The sequence below is a fragment of the Rousettus aegyptiacus genome, unplaced genomic scaffold, assembly GCF_014176215.1.
Source record: "Rousettus aegyptiacus isolate mRouAeg1 unplaced genomic scaffold, mRouAeg1.p scaffold_m13_p_5, whole genome shotgun sequence".
NCBI classification, from domain to species: domain Eukaryota; kingdom Metazoa; phylum Chordata; class Mammalia; order Chiroptera; family Pteropodidae; genus Rousettus; species Rousettus aegyptiacus.
In genome coordinates this window covers 73,695,829-73,714,053 of record NW_023416308.1, presented here as the reverse complement: position 1 = coordinate 73,714,053, position 18,225 = coordinate 73,695,829, and the positions used below count along the sequence as shown (strand labels likewise).

General features: G+C 34.7%; 1 protein-coding gene and 1 long non-coding RNA gene across 2 annotated transcripts in view; both read left to right on the top strand.

Moving 5' to 3' along the window:
- The window catches only part of ACER3 (alkaline ceramidase 3), a 108,768-nt gene that overhangs the window by 42,845 nt on the left and 47,698 nt on the right, over positions 1-18,225 (top strand). The window contains exon 3 of the mRNA XM_016161498.2: positions 12,289-12,341. Coding sequence (XP_016016984.1) covers positions 12,289-12,341 — 53 coding nt within the window. The remainder of the gene's footprint in view (positions 1-12,288; positions 12,342-18,225) is intronic.
- Positions 1,998-10,698, top strand: LOC118602775. The gene is made up of 2 exons (XR_004950752.1): positions 1,998-5,310; positions 9,041-10,698. It is a non-coding gene; the product is annotated as an uncharacterized LOC118602775 (long non-coding RNA).

Here is an 18,225-nt window from a genome sequence, read left to right as displayed (position 1 = left end):
GAGGCCATATCAAGTGATTGACTGGAAACAAAATTAAAAGTGATTAAGGACTATGAAGGTAGAAAATCAGGACTATTATTGCTTGCTAGTCAGGTATGTCCCCATTCCACAGTAGTTCCAATTTAGAAGAACAAGAACAAAGTGATGTTGCTTCATTGAAAGCAACAAGATTAACAAAAGTTTGAGAAGGGCATGTATCAGAAATGGATAAAACTCTAATGATGTGGATTAAAGACCAGATATAAAGACATATCCCTCCCAGCATCATGACGATCACAGACAGCCAAAGCAAAAAGTTTGTGACGTTGAAAGAAAAGGCTAGACCTGACCATGATGTTGAATTTACTGCTAGTTTTGTGGTTTAAATGATTCAAGAATCGTTATTCATTACATAATGTGAAAGAGTTGAGTCTTCAAGTGGTGATGTGAAGGCAGCTGAAGAATTTCTAGAAACTCTAGAAAGCTGATTGTGGAGGAAAATTACTTGCCAGAACAAATATTCAATATGGGTGAAACTTCCCTAGTCTGGAAAGGGGCACCTGAAAACGATTTCATCCATAAGGAGACCAAGTCAATGCCTGGTTTCAAGGATAACAGTCTTGCTTGGGGGCAGTGTTGCATACTACAAATTAATTAAAACTCTTGTGATCTCACACAGTGAGAACCTCAGGGCCTTCAAGCATATCAATAAGCACACACTGCCAATGTATTAGGGGAACAATAAGAAATTATGAATGATCAACTCCTCTTCCAAGATGCCCTCTGGAATTGCTCTGTTTGGAGAATACATACCTTTCAAGATTTTGCTTATTAATGATAATACTTTTGGACATTTTCCTTTTACTGGGATTTTCATCCCAATATCAAAGGGGTGTTTCTCCCTCCAAGTACCACCTCTTTGATCCAACCAATGGATAAAGAAGTTGTAGCACCTTTTAAGGCCTACTACTCAAGGAAGAAGTCTATGCCTAGGTTATTGTGACAGCTACTTAAGATACTGAAACAATTCTGATTACAACATCTGTGACTACACCAATGACTGCTTGGGCTTGGGATGATGTCAGCAAGGAGTATATGAGTGGCACATGGAAGAAGACATTGAGGAAGTTCATCCATGACTTCAAAAGATTTGCCAAGGATAAGGGTTGTACAAATCATCAAGGTTGTGGTTGAGATGGCAACAACTTTAAGCCAGGGCGTGGATAAGGCTGACATTGAGAAGCTTGTAGAGGTGATTCCTGAGGAACTGACTGAAGAGTTGTTGGAACTGAAGTGGGAACACATAGCTGAAGAAGAGGTAAGATAAAAGAAAACTGCAGGTGATTAAGGAGACACCCTCCCCTCAAGAAAACTCATAGTGAAGGGTTTAGCAGAAACTTTGGCAGACCTCAACAAGCTCTTTATAAAGTTTAAAACATGGACCCCAACTCTGAAAGGTTTTCATTAATAGAAATGTTTGTGGTGCCTTATCTGCTTACAAACAAATCTGTGATGAAAGAAAGAAACCAAATTACCATGAACGTGTTTTTGAAAAGAGTGTCACCTCCTCAAGGAGTGACACTCACCTTGGGCAGGTCCTTTGGAAGGTATTCCAGAAGAAGGCTTCCTTACCATAGGAAATGCCAGCTCCATGTGTGTTATTGCCCCTGAAGACCTTCCAGTGGGATAAGATGTGGAGGTGGGAGACAGTGATGTTGATGATTCTGATACTGTGTAGGTCTAGACTAACGAACGTGTTTGTATCTTAGTTTTTTTAAAAAGGTTTAAAAAGTAAAAATAAAAAATTTTAAATAGGAAAAGCTTATAGAATAAGGACGTAAAGAAAGAAAATGTTTTTGTACAGCTATATCATGCATTTGTGCTTTAAGCTAAATGTTATTACAAAAGAGTCAAAAGTTTTAAAAAATTAAAAAGTTTATAAAGTAAAAAAGTTATTGGAAGCAAAGTTTAATTTATGATTGAAGAAAGAAGTATTTTTATAAATTTAGTGTAGATGAAGTGTACAGTGTTTATAAAGTCTACGGCAGTGTACAGTAACATCCTAGGCCTTCACATTCACTCATCACTCACTCAGTGACTCACCCAGAGCAACTTCCAGCCTTGAAGCTCCATTCATGCCAAGTGCCCCATATAGGCGCAACATTTTTAAATCATTTATACCATGTTTTTACTTTACCTTTTCTGTTTAGATATGTCTAGTTACACAGATAACAACCATTGTGTTGTAATTGCCTGCAGTATTCAATACAGTAACATGCTGTACATGTTTATAACCTAGGAGCAATAGTCTATACCATTATAGCCTACGTTTATAGTAGTAGGCTATACCATCTAGGTTTGTGTAGGTACACTCTATGATGTTCACACAATGATGAAATCGCCTAATGACACATTCCCCATTGTTAGTTGGCACATGACTGAAATCACTGTGCTATAAGCCAGTAATTTTAAACTGCATTACCTACAATAGAACCAAGCTAAAAGAAATCTTTCCCATGAGATTTAGTTTTTCTCTTTACTGCTCAAATCACAAATGGTGGTTTATCTTATTTCTTTAAAATAGCAATGTGTTCACTTATTCTTTCCTTTACAAATATTTTTATGCGGTACATATTATATGATAGCAAAAAAGAATCCTTATTCCCAGAGAGCTTATGTTACATTGAGGGGTGATGAATTGCAAATAAATAAACAACAAAATCTATTTGTAATTGTGCCAGTGTTTGTTGTGCAGTTATTTAAGTGAGTAGGTAATTAGCAACAAGAGAAATGAGTTGTAAAATAGTTTAAAAAAAAAAAGGCAGGAAAAAAATCTATTAAAGATTATTAAAGATTTTAAAAGTCTACTTAATGAGTTTATTATCTCTAAGCCTAGTGCTGAAATAGAAAGTTACTGAAGTAGAAATGTCACAGAGACACCAAGTCATTACCCTATGAAAAGAACCATTGGAAATCTTTGCATGGAGCTGCCTTGAGTTTAGTGTGATCATGCCTATAGTCAGTCTCTTACTGCCAGACTTAATCAAAGTCATCTGAAATGATCTTAAGAACATTATTCCTCTTATCAAGGGGAAAGTGAGTAGACTGCCTATTGGACTAATAACATTTTAGATTATAGCAGTTACAGTTAGTAATGAAATAGACATAAAGTCAATGTGCTGTTGAAAGGACCTTTAGAAATCATTTTATAACTTGCCTACTAATTTCCCTTTATTTATTCCCAGTTTTCCAGACATTGCCAAAAACATCAATGACCTTTTTTGCTGGTTGGTTAAAAAAGTATGTGATGGTTATATTGAAGACAAATTTGAAAAACAATGCAAAATACCCATAATCTTATCACCCAACAGAAAGAGTATTTTCATTTTTTAGTAAATAGTTTCTCATCTTTATGCATGTGCAGTTGTGGTTTTCATATGACTACACCGTGAATCTAATATTCAATCTAATGTTCAATCTAATAGCCAAAACCCAGCAACAGGCTTAACCAGAGAAGCAGAAACCACAGAAACCATAGCTAAGTAGCCCATGTAGTTAGGGAACAGGAGGTGAGGAAATGAGATGGCCAGGAAAATTGCCCAGTAGAAAGTGCAAGCAGAAAGGTAGAGAGCCTGGTAGAAAGTAGCCTAAGACAGGCAGATTCCTATGGCCTGAGTTGTGGTTTATGTTTTAATGTTTTAGACTGGAGTCAGAGTAAGACAATAATTGAATAACAATTATTTTCTAAGAAAATAAGTATAAAAATCATAACATCTAGTCTCATTTCTGTTATTATCATGTCTATTATTAATTGTTCTAGGTCTATACTATTTAACATACCTTAACCTCCCTAGGTCCAAACATTCCCCTTACTTGGGTGCAGAAATACCTTAGTTCTCTCTTCAATTACCATATTATCTCTTATCTATTAGTATCATCATTACTTTGTATTCTTACTTTTCCTCTGCCTATGAAACATTAGTCTGTCACTAACTTAACCTGCCTGAAGGTGTTCCAGAAACAATATGGATAGTACTAGGTGGGAGTATTTTGATGGACAAGGTATATTTAGAGCACAGCAAGGAAGAGGTGGTCCCTCTCAATTTTTTCTTATTAAAAATTGATGTATATTTCATAATCATTCAAATATATAAATCCTAAGTATACATGCAGTTCAATGAGGTTTTATCTAAGTAAACCCCTCCAGATGAAAATACAGAAAATTTCAATTACCCCAGAAAGTTTCCTTGAGCCCCTTCTCAGTCAGTACACCCCCAGAAAGATAACTACTATTCCAACTTCTATTCCCATATATTAATTTGCATGTTCTTAAACTTTATATAAATAGAATCATATAGCGTGTACTCTGGCATGTAGCTTCTTTAACTTGATATAGTATTTTTGAGTGTCACCATTGTAGTTTGTATCTGATGTACTGATGTACATTCTTTTTATTGTTATGTATTATTGCATTGTATGAATAATACAGTTCATTTGCCTGGTTTCATATTAATGAAATGGGTTAATAAAATTGGTTAATGGGTTGTTTTCAGTTTAGGACTTTTATAAATAAATATTCTGTGGGTATTATATGTCTTTTGATGTACATATGCACTCATTTCTTTTGGATGTATGTCTAGTAGATTTGCTAGGTCATAGGATAGTCTGTGTTTAAATTTCTTAGAAATTGCCAAACAATTTTCTAAAATAGTTGGACCATTTTACACTCCCACCAGCAATATTTGAGATTTGCATTTTTTACACATTGTTGCCCATACTTGTCAGTCTTTTTAATTTTAGTCATTCTGATTTGGTGTGTAGTGGTATCTCACTGAGGCTTTAATATTTTTTCCTCAATGAGTAACGATGTTGAGCATTTGCCAAAAGTTTATTGACCCTTTGGATGTCATTTTTTGTGATGTGTCAACAATGTCATCTTTTGTGATGTGCCAACAAATCTTTTGCCAATTTTAAAATGGGTTGTCTGTCTTTTTCTTACTGATTTTTTATATCATATTTCAGGATACGAGCCTTTTGTTAGATATTATATGTATTGCAAATATTTTCTCCCAGTCTGTAACTTGCCTTTTTACTTTTCTTGAGAGCCTTCAGATGAGCCGAAGTTCTTAGGCAAGAGTTTTAAAAAGCACTTCATGTACTGGTTCAGTAACTAATATACTAGCCATTTGTTGGTACTTAAATTGATTTTTGCTGCTATAACAAAGGATCACAAATTAAGTGGCTTAAGACAATAAAATATCGTTATTATCTTACAGTCTGCAGATTAGAAATCTGACAGAAGTTTCATGGGATGAATCAGGATGTTTGCAGGTCTGTGTTCCTCTCTGGAAGGTCTAAGGGGAGAGTCAATTTACTTATCTTTCCTAGTTTATATGGCTGCTCACAGTCTTTTGGCTCATGGCCTCTTTCTTTCATCTTTAAAGTTAGTAACTTTACATCTCTGACCATTCTTCCATAATCACATCTCCCAGAAGTTCGTGCTTTTGAGGACTCAGGTAATTAGGTCGGGCACACTGTAACAATCCAGATAATCTCCCCATCTCAAGGCCTTTAATTTAATCACCTTTGCAAAGTTATTTTTGCCATTGAAGATAACATATTCACAGGTTCTGGGATTAGGATGTAGACATCTTTGGGAGCCATTGTTCTGCCTACCACACTAATGTAGTTACTACTGTAACCTATGTTGCTAAATTAATATAGTAGCCCATCTACTAATGTTGTAGCAACTTTATTGGGGGTGGGAAGGTAGAGGGTAATCCAAAATACATTGATATCACTAAATAGAATATTCTCATCTCTCTATGTGCGTGGGTTACTACAATAAGGTTATATACTAGATTAATGATAGAAAAGGGAGTGAATAATCAATTCCCTTTAGGATAGGAGGCAAATGATTAGAAAAGCTCTTTTTAAATATCTTAAATGGCTTCTCATCAGCTTAGGGATAAGGTCCAAATTTCTTAGGACAACTCTCCAAAGCTCTTTTAATCACTATACTCTACTGCCTTTCTAATATGATAGTGCATTTTGTTTCTAATGCAAATGCTAACTTCACCTGGAAAGTACAATTATGCATGCTCTATAATTGTAGCTGGTATTGTTTTGACACCACCAAAAAAACTAAAATCTCTAGTCGAGTTCATAGATTTTAAAACAATCACACATTATACTGTTAATGCCTTTGACACTTTGTAGTTAATGTGCTCTTTTTCATCTATGCTGGGTTCCTTATGCATTGTGGTAAATCATGATGTAACTTAAAAGGAACTCAATGTATCTTGGGCCTTTAATTTTATGTCATGGCAAATAAGCTAACCTACTTCCCAGATCTAATGATTCCATTCTTTATGTGTGTGATGTTTTTCATTGCTTGAGTTAAGGACTAGAAAATAAAATTTATTGATACCTATTATATGCCAGGTATGTGCTAGGTAATCCTCAAGCCACCTTTCATGATAAACATTGTTATCCTTTACACTTAAAAAATAAATAAATAAAACATCGTTATCTGTATTTTACAGAGGCAGCTGAGTCTCAAAGAGAGTCAATTAATAAGTTAATAAGTAATAAGTGATAGATCTAGGATCCTGGTTAAGGTCTGATTACAAAGTCCTCTAAGACTCTTTCCACAGTATGGTCAATCAGAGGGATCAAAGTAAATGTGTATCAGAACATACCTGTATTTTGTAACCTTGAAAACTTTGACTGGTGTCATGCCAAAATATTTGAATCGGGAGATTTCAACTCAGTGAAATTCCGTTATATGCTTGAGAGACTCTTAAAACTGTATTAAAATGCTATGAATATGGAAATCTAATTAGAAGATGTATATGGGACATTGACCTCTTTATTCTAATTCTATTACTATTTTGACTGCCGCAGTTTTCACTTCAGGTATGACCATGTAGAGAAACCTGTACCTGTTAGTTGTTTTTTGGAATGCTCTGGATAATTCCTACGAGTGTGAATTTTATTTTAACTTTGATGCCTCAGTTTTTTTTAAGAGAAGCATCAGGATGAAATGTTGGCTAACAGTCACCCATATATTTTTTTAAATTAAATTTATCAGGGTGACATTGGTTAATAAAATTATATAGGTTTCAAGTATACAATTTGCTAAAAATCATCTGTATATTGCATTCACCACCCAAAGTCAGATCTTCTTTGTCACCATATAACTGACCCCCTTTACCCTTACCTACCTCCCCTCTCCCCGCTTCCCTCTAGTAACCACTAAACTGCTGTCTGTGTCTATGAGTTTTTGCTTTATTTATTTTCAGTTGTATATCCCACATATAAGTGAAATCATATCGTTCTCAACTTTTCTGTCTGACTTATTTGACTTATTTTGCTTAGCATGATAATTTCAAGATTCATCCATGTTGTTGCAAATGGCAGTATTCATTTTTTTTTTTTATGGCTGAGTAACATTCCATTGTATATATGTACCACATCTTTATCCAATCACCTATTGATTGTTTCCGTGTCTTGGCCACTGTGAATACTACTGCAATGAACATCGGGGTGCATATATCTTTACAGATAAATGTTTTCAAATTTTAGGGGCAAATACTCAGAAGAGGGATTGTTGAGTCATGTGGTAATTCTACTTTTTTTTTTTTTTTTTTTTTTTGAGGAAACGCCATACTGTTTGCCATAGTGGCTATACCAATTTACCTTCCCACCTGCAGTGTATGAGGGCTCCCTTTTCCCACAACCTCTCCAACATTCGTTATTACTTGTCTTCTTGATGATAGCCCCTCAACAGGAGTGAAGTAATATCTCATGGTGGTTTTGATTTGCATTTTCCTAATAGCTAGTTACGTTGAGCATCTTTTCATATGTCTGTGGGCTGTTTGTATGTCTTCTTGAGAGGTGTCATTAAGGTCCTCTACTCATTTTTAAATTGGATTGTTTGGGGTTTTTTGTCGTGTTGTATTAGTTCTTTATATATTTTGGACATTAGCTCCTTATAGGAGGTGTTGTGCGGAAGTATCTTCTCCCATTCATTTGATTGCCTTTTTGTTTTGTCAATGGTTTCCTTTGCTGTGCAGAAGCTTTGTAGTTTGATATAGTTCCATTTATTTATTTTTGCTCTTATTTTCTTTATTTTGAGGTCAAATTCAGTCACCCTTATATTAATTACACATTTTGTTCTCTGTGTGATTGAACCAATCAGTTGATTTGCAAAAAAAAGAAAATAAAAATACTTATATTCCTTTTTTTTTAAGTATCTTCAGAATTTCTAATTTGTGTAATTTAAGGACTAGTGAATGTCGTTTTGTTTTCACACATTTCACATTTGTTCCTTTGGCTTAAATAACTTCCCCTTCTTCAATTTTTTATTTGTGCCAATTTGGATGACGTTTCAGAAAATATGCACCTCTTGATAAATTGTAGTATGTCAATGATAAAAACTGGTTTACTGTGCTAAATGTCACCAGTTTTCTACAGCCAGACATGCCTCTTTGAATGGAATCATTTTGTCTTTAAATGAGATAACCTACTTGAAAATCTATATTTCTTGGCAGATTGGTCCTAATCTGGACTCTCTGCCTTACTAGCCTCATCTTCCACTATTCTCCTACATGTACTTTACACTTTAGCTAGGCCAAACTACTTGCTATTTTTAGTACCATATATATTTTTACATCTCTGACTTTAACCTCTTTTGTCGGGTAAACTCACCATGTTATTCAGGACTCAGTTTAACTCTCATTTTCTCTAGAAAGGCTTCCTTCAAACCTTTCTCAACTACCTGATATAATTAAACGATCCTTTTCTGTACCCCCAGTGAACACAATGTGTATCTCTATTACTGTGCTTAATACACCATATTGTAATTTTCTGTTTGCTTTCTGACTTTGCCCTAATATTCTTCAGTAGTTAAGGAGCCAAGTGGCAGAATAGGAGGTTGGAGAGATTTATGCAAGAGCTAGATCATGCAGGGCCTTACATTGACCAGAGTATGTATACAATTCATAAATAAATATACATTTATGGGGTTGCTAATTTTTTTTTTTTTTTTTGCTTTCAGAATTGGAGACCAGTCCTGTAGATATTATCCTGCCTTGTAACCAGAGTGCTATATTTTAAAATGCAAAATCAATTATGTTAATCTCTGTATGTGTGTATGTATGCGTATATATATATACGTAGTCCAGTTGTCCCTTGGTATCCATGGGGGATTGGTTCCAGGAGTCCCCTCAGATACCAAAATTTGAGGATTCTTCAGTCTCTTATGTAAAGTGTCATTAATTTTTTTTTATATAACCTACACAAATCGTCCTGTATACTTAAAGTCATCTCTAGATTACCGCATACCTCGGAAATATTGAAAGTTTGGTTCCAGATCACTGCACTAAAGCTAATATTGCAATAAAGCAAGTCACACTCATTTTTTGGTTTCTCAGTGCATCATGTGAAAGTTAAGTTTACACTGTACTGTAGTCTATTAAGTGTCCAATAACATGTCTGAAAAAAAAATATATACACAACTTATTTTAAAATACTTTATTGCTAAAAAAAAAAAAAAAAAGCTGACCATCATTTGAGCCTTCAGTGAGTTGTAATCTTTGCTAGTGGAGAGTCTTACCTTCAATTTATAGAAAATGCAATATCCGTGAAGGGCAGTCAAGTGAAGTACAATAAAACGGGGCATGCCTGTATATGAATTTTTATAGCAGCATTATTCATAATAGCCAAAATGTAGAAAAAACCTAAAAGTCTGTCTTAGTCAGCTCAAGCTGCCATAACAAAACATCATAGACTGGGTGGCTTGAACAACATACATTCATTTCTCACTGCTCTAGAGGCTAAGAAGTCTAAGATTAAGATGCTGGTCTATTTGGTTCCTGGTGAGAGCCCTCTTTTTAGCATGCAGATGGCCACCTTCTCCTTGTGTCATCACATGGCCTATTTTTGTTGCATATAGGCAGAGAGAGACAGTGAGGTCCTGTTTCTTCCTTTTCTTAAAAGGACACTAATCGCATCATGAAGGCCCCACCTTCATGACTTCATTAAACCTAACTACCGTCCAAAGGCCCTACCCCACCAAATACTACCACATTGGGGATTAGGGTTTCAAGCTATAAATTTGGGGAGTGCAAACATATAATGTGTAACAATGTCCATCAACCGATGAATGGATAAATAAAATATAGGTCTATACAATGGAATATTCATCCATAAAAGGAATAAGTTATTGCTACATGGTATAACATGAGTAAACCTTGAAAATATTATGCTAAGTGAAAGCAAACAGACAGAAAGACTACATATTTTATGATTTTATTTATATGAAAAGTCTAGAACAGGTAAATCTATTGAGATAGAAAATAGATTAATGGTTGTCTAGGGCTGAGGAGCGGGGAAGTTTGAGGAGAAATAGGGAGTAACTGCTAATAGGTGCAGGGTTTCTCTCTGAGGTGATGAAAATGTTCTAAAATTAGATAATGACAATGATTATACAACTTTTTGAACATTAAAACAATTGAATTATGCACTTTAAATAAATTAATTTTATAATATGTGAATTATATCTATAAAGCTTGTAAACTTTAATAAATATTGGTGGTTTGCTTAATGTGACAAAATATGAAACAATGTGTGGAGAAGGTGATGGCTGTTCTATTACATTTCTTTGTGTTCTAATGGGTTGTTGAAAAAAATAAATTATAGAGATCTCTTTAAAAATCAGACTTTTAATGCTGTATAAATAAACAGTACCAAGAGAATGTTTGGAAAAGTTTAGATAAAAACGTTTCTTAAGTGAAGCATGATTAAGTGTCCAGTCTCCCTTTCAGAATGAATAGTCATCTCCTAGTATATTGTGTGACTTCATAGTATATTGTGTGACTTTAAATACCTCACAGAGTTGGCTCCCCTTTTCATTAATTTATCTACCTTTGTACCTGCTAATTTCTCCTTTGGAAAAAAAGACACCAAGCATCCTGCTTTCTCATTTTTTAGTAAAACAAGTGTAATAACTTTACTTCTCTCATCTTATTTTGAGCAGTAGAAAATAATGCAATGATAAATACAGTGATTTTTTCTTTTAAAGCAAGAGTAACAAAGAGTTTGAAATTTTTCTCAAGTGGCTTCATACAGATTATTTGGTGATACCTTGTTCACCGTGTTTGTTGGGCTAACTCCTATACATCCTTAAGGTTAACTCCTCTGGCATCAGTCTTGCATTCTCTGACTTCCTTCATAAATGCCCTTCTTCTGTGCTCTCATGGTACTCTGTACATATCTCTATATACTGGCATCTTCTGTTTATCTGCCTGTATCCTCCATTAGCCTGTATGCTTTACTAAGGCCAGTGACTGAATCTTATCCTTTGTACTTCAGCATCTGTAACTGACTTTGGCAAATAGAAAGTAAATGTTTATTTAACTGAACTTAATGAATCACAGTAGCTCAGTTATCAGATTTATTATTTGGTCAGTTGATTTTTTAAAAAGTCAAAGCTTATCATCAGTAAAAGGTTTATTTTTGTGAAAACACATAGCCATATAATTTTTCACAATTTGATATAGGGCATGACTTTTGAATATGAGATTCTAATTATAGTTTTATTTTGTCTTTCTTGTATTAAAAACAAACAAAGATTTCAAAACCTTAAAATGAAAGCAGTTTATTTAAAATAGAGGCCCATAGGAAGAACTTTGAGGCACAGATATAGAATCTTTAGATTTTTACTATTGTTCCTGATATGTAACATATTTTACCCACACCTAATTCAATAGCTATTTTTATTAGCAATTCAAGTTTATTGAGTCTGTTTTAAGCATTCAAAATAGTTTTTGTAGAAACAGCAGCTTTCTTTTTAAACTTGCATTTCTGTTAACTAAATACAGTGGCATTAACAGGTTTGGGAACAAACATAACTGACTGGCTCTTAGTAAGCATATAGTTCAGCTCTTTGGAGCAGAAGTTCAAGGAAGTACTGAACGATTGTTAATCAGCTATGAGCCTTAAAGCTTACCCTGAGCATCAGGTAGTGTATTTCATAGAAAGAATGGAGAATATTGATTAGTCTAGTAAAATCACTTAGTGGAAGGAATTTAAGAGAACTTACATTGTTTTTTCTATACCAAAATTTCATTAATTATAGAGCTCATGCAAAGTCTGTTATATCCTGCCACAAGATTTTGTAAACTTTGTTCTTCTTAAAAACTCAGTGCTCTGAAATGTCTTATTGTCTTCTCAAGTCACTCTGGCTACCTTCAAATAATTTTATGCTAATTGTTTTTTTTGTTTGTTTCTTTGCTTTAATTTCAGTGGTAGGAATGGGATCCTGGTGCTTCCACATGACTCTGAAATATGAAATGCAGGTCAGTAATGACAAAATTGACTAAATGTCTATTTCTTCTAATCCAGAGATACTTCAAATTTGAGAAAAGGACACATTCCTAGAGGAGATGGTATCAAGACAAGAGACCAAAGGCAAAAAACAGATGGGATTTGTAGTCTGGACTTTTTGCTTTAGGCCAAAAGATCCAGATTGATTTAAGTAAAGTAAAGAGGCAAGCAAATAAGTTATCCATAGAGAAAACAAATGAGAGCATTATAGCTTTTTGACCATCTCTATGCAGGCATGTACAGTTTTAAAGCAAGATGAAAGAGTAGAGTTCCATGGAGACATTTTAAAAAGACATAATCAGTTCACCAAAATAAATATATTCTTATTCTTAGATATCTGCATTTCCTCACGTCTCTCTCTTAGGACATTTATTTGAATGATCTGGTCCCTCTAGGTCACAAAATTTTAAAGCTATGCAAGGATTTTTATTTACTGTCCTTGCTCCAAGGAGACCATATATCTAGTCCTCAATTTTTTTTTTTTATTATATATTTTTATTTATGCCTACAGCACCTGGTCTTCCTAGGTGGTCTCCCGAATTCAAGTACTAACCAGGTTTGACCCTGCTTAGCTTCCGAGATCAGACATCGGGCTTGTTCAAGGTGGCATGGCCATAGACTATGGACTGTGGCTCCACTGGGCCACGAACTCAGAACCTTCTACATGTAAAGCAGACATGCTAACCTCTACACTATGGAACTATGTCCTAGTCCTCAGTTTTTTGACACCTTTTTTTCCCATCACAACCCAGAAACTTCTAGAACAGTACTGTCCAATATAATGTGAGCTATGTATGTAATTAAATTTTTTTCTAGTAACCACATTAAAAAGCTGCATTAAAAAGAAATAGGTGAAATTAATTTTATTTAACTCAATATATCCAAAGTATTACTTTAACAAGTAATCGATATAAAAATTTATTAATGAAATGTTTCACATCCTGAAATCAGTTGTATATTTCACACTTTGCTTGCAGTATACCTCAGTTTAGATTAGGTTTATTTCAAGTTCTTAGTAGCCACATAGGCTAAGGCTACTGTATTGGACAGTGCTATCCTAGAAGAATCTTTGTATATAACATTATATGAATTATAAATTACAGCTATATTAAATGTATAAGAATTCTTAGAATTGATTCTAATATTCAGTGCACATTTATGATAAGATGTCATGTGTGCTGTGCATGCCATGCTTGATTTGGAGAATATGCAAATGATAACACTGGTCTGACCTAATCGAGCGTAGAATACAATTATCATACTTTCTGGCTGGGAGAACACACCTATAAACAATGGTATAATATGAAAATTATTATGTTTATTTTATTGAATTACAGTTGACATTCAGTATTATTTTATGTTAGTTTCAGGTATACAGCATAGTGGTTAGACATTTATATAATTTACGAAATGATCCCCCCAATTAGTCTAGTACCCACCTGGTACTCTATACATAGTTATTACTGAAAATTATTTTTAAAGAAGTAAAAGTAATCTATGGCAACACAGTGGAGCTTGCAAGAATCTGTATAAGACAAAAGACATTTAAACAGACTCTGAAAGAATTAGTTGAAATTTTTCAATAGTAAAAAGATGAAATGACATACCAGAGTTACACTATGACATAAACAGAAGCAAGGAGTCATTATAATGTGTGGTGTATCTGACAACAGTGATGCAACTAGAACTTAAAGTGTGTTTGAAGAAATGATGAGAAATGGCAGGAATGATATTCAAAATATTTAACAACACTATGGCAAGAGTACTAACAATCAGTATGGTGATACCAGTGAGCAACAGCTGAGTAATAATACTGAAATTAAGGCTTTGCATTTTATCTTACTAAAAATTAATTAGAATTTGTCCAGCTGTAGCAATTATCAAGTGTTTTTATATATAGTATCTTAGATACTTATGACTTACATTTTACAAATTCCAGTCCTAGAATCTGAAAGACTAATTGATTTAACCAAAATCATGCAGTTTTAAGTGGTATAGCTCATATTTTTTCATACATACATATTTTTGTACACATGTGCGCACGCGCACACACACACACACACACACACACATTCTCTAGTTCTCAGTCCATGGGAGGACCTGGGAGCAGGGAACCCCAATACTAAAGAGCATACCTATTATTCAGATCTGGTTTCAAAAAATTATTCTTCAGTAAAAGGAACTAAGGCTGATGTCAAGTGCTGGGGCAGAAAAAAGGACAATATGAACCTGGAACGTCGTGCTAACAGAAAGATGGGAACATGTCAAAAGGATATTGAAGCCAACTTGAACGGGTTCCCAGTGGCCAATTTGGGGACAATTTAAGCATCAAAATAAGTAATGATAATAACAGATTATTACAGTTATCAAATCCATTGATTATATAACCCATTGAATAAAATGGGAAACTGTGAGTCCATACTGAGATAATACATGATATAAGTGAAACAATAAGTGATAATAAATAAATGAATAAATTAAAAGTTTGATATGCAAGTTACATAGTTTTCAACTACCTCACTACAAAATAATTACAAAGAGAAAAAGAGTAACTTTATAATGGAGGAAACTAGCAGACATCACCTTAAGCAGTCAGAATGAGTATCTTCAGTAATGAAACAAATCAAAATTGTTCGCCACCTGATAGGATACAGTGGCAAGAACACAGCATCATTTCTCTGATATTCTTGTCAGAGACGCATAATGTGAATCTATTTCTATGGAAACATCAGGCAAAATCTGATTGAGTGACAGTCTATGAAACAACTGGCATGTAATCAGATTAAAATTTTAGGAAAGAGCAACTAAATACAGTGTGTAATTCTGTACTGGATTGTGTTTGCACATGCTTAATATTTATATTATTAAAACAGTTAGAATGGGGCCTCAGGATTACATGGTAGTAATAAATCAATGTTAACTTCCTGATTTTGTTGGCAGTATTATGGATACATAGGTGATTTTCTTTTAAAGTTATAGTTTACATACCATAAAATTCACCCTTTTAAAGTATACCAGTTCTTTTAAGTATACTCACAAAATTGTGGAACCATCATCATTATCTAATTGCAGAACATTTTCATTACACCGAAAAGAAACCCTATGCCAGTTAGCAGTTACTCCCTTCACCTAGCCCCTGGCAACCACTGATCTACTCTTCGTGTCTATAGACTTGCCTGTTCTGGGCATTTCATAGCAGCGGGTCATACAATATGTGGCCTTTGGGTCTGGCTTCTTTTATTTAGGCTAAATAATATTCTTTTGTATGGATATACCACATTTTGTTTACCCATTTATCAATTAACAGACACTTTAGTTATCTCTACTTTTTAGCTTTTATGCATAATTCAGCTATGAATATTCATGTACATGTTTTTGTAGATGTTTTCAGTTCCCTTGGGTGGAACTGATTTAGCAGTGGAATTGCTAAATCATGTGGTAACTCTGTGCTTAAGCATTGATGGAGCTGCCAGACTGTTTTTCAGAGTGTCTGTACTATTTTATATTTCCATCAGCAATTTTTTCATATGTATACCAATATTTGTTATGCTGTCCTTTTGATTACATTCATCCTAGTGGGTGTGAAGTGGTATCTCATTGTGGTTTTGATTTGTGTTTCCCTAATGATTAATGATGTTGAGTCTTTTTTTTTTTTAATGCGATAATGGGCCATTTGTATATTTTCTCAGCAAATAACAGCTATTCAGATCCTTTGCCCATTTTTTGATTGGATCATTTGCCTTTTATCATTGAATTGCAAGGGTTCTTTTATGTTCTGGATACTAAACCCTTACCAAATATATAGTTTGTGAATATTTTCTTCCATTCTGTGGGTGTTTTTTCACTATCGTAATAGCATCCTTTGAACAAAAAAGCTTTCAGTTTTGCTGAAGTCCATTTCATCTATGTATCTGTGCCAGATATGAAGAAAACAACTGGACAAATGTGCTGAGACAAGATGTCAGGAAATCAGGCATCCAAGGGAAGGAGGGGTTAGGCTTCCCTACTGTGCGCTCATCAAATCTTGACTGTAATAACTGCATTCAGTCTGAGGACTGACTAATCTGGCATGTGTTCAAATGAGAGGCACCAGAATGATGAAAGAACTAAAAATCTAGCCATAATGCTGAAGGGAAGGAACTGGAAGACAGTCTTGTGCTGCTTAATAATGGGAATATATTCTGAGAAATGTAATTAGACAGTTCCATTGGTTGAACATCATAGAGTGTACTTACACAAACCTAAATGATATAACCTGCTACTACAATTTTACATGCTATACTTTTATACTACTGACAGCACAGTATGTTTGTTTATACCAGCATCACCACAAACACGTGAGTAATGTGTGCACTAAGACATTATGATAGCGACAGTGGCACAAGGCAATAGGAATCTTTCAGCTCCATTATCTTATGGGACCACCATCCTTTATACCATCCATGGTTGACTGAAACATTGTTATGCAATGCATGACTATATTTAGCCTGAAGAAGAGAAGACATGCCTTGCCTTGTTACCCACACTCAGCTATATGCACCAGACTATCTGTTCCGTGCATTTGTTCACGTCTGGCCCTATTGCATTTCCCTCTCTTCCATGGACAATTCTTGTTCATTCTTTAAGTTTCAGGCAAAGAGGCAACTCCTCCGGGAAGGCTTCTATGGCCTCAGGGTGGGATATACCCCCCTCAGATGTTCTTCCATAACACTCCATGTGTCTTTATTACTGCCCTATCTGTGTTGTTTTATGTATTTATGTGTCTGACTTCTCTATCAGAATGTGAGTTACTTAAGAGGAGGGACTGTCTCTGGTTGACCTTGATGTATCCACTATTTATGTCACAGGTCTGGCACATAGCACTACATAAATGTTTTATGCATCAGTATTTAGAGTGGAAATATTTAAGAGAATTAGGTTTATTATATGTGGTCCCAGTGGGATTAAAGACAAAGAGACATCTTGTTTAACACAGGGAAGAATTTTCTGAGGGAATAGATGGTCAGGGCTGCCTTGGGAGACCTTGAGTCCTCTGTACTTGAAAGTGCCCAAACACAGACTGGACAAACACTTTCATTAGTTCAAAATATTTTTTTTCAGACCTAGGAAACAGGCATGTATAGGTGAAGATGATTTTGTTCTTCTCTCAGTGAATCTATGGGGCATACAGAGTGCTATGGAAATGGAAAGAATAATTATTTAGGGAGGAAGGTCAGAGAAGGGGTTTCACACAGACGACTCAGATATATATTTGAGTTGCATTGTCAAAGGTGAATAGGAATTTGACAGGCCAACTAGAACTCAGAGTTGTAAGAGTACGTCTGGCATCTCATGGCACTGTAAATAATACATTATGGTTGTAGCCATGGAATAGGAGTATGTGGTGATGATGGTGATAGTACTACCAATAATAATAGCTAACATTTATTAAATTGTCGAGTACCTACTCTGGAGCAGGCATTGAACTATGAAGCAAGAGATATGTTTTAGGAACTATATCTAAGCCTCTTGAACTTTATCCCCTGTGAGCTGTTAAGGATTTTGAACAAAGGTGGGATGCTTTAAACAAAGGTGGGACACTTTGATTTGCTTATAAACTTAATTGTTGGCAAAATAGCACAGCATTCAGATGGGCAAGATGGCCTTTCATTCTGAGATCTTTGATTTTGTGCTTTATCATTACTTTAATACTACTTTATCAACTTCATGGACAAATTATACAAATGCCTTATTTTCTTCCCCTCTTGGACTACAAAGTTGTGCTTTTATATATTTGTCTTACTGGGCTGATATCACATTTTTCCAGTGATTGAGGAGTAAGGAAGAATAATCAATATTGTAGGACTTGTATAAACA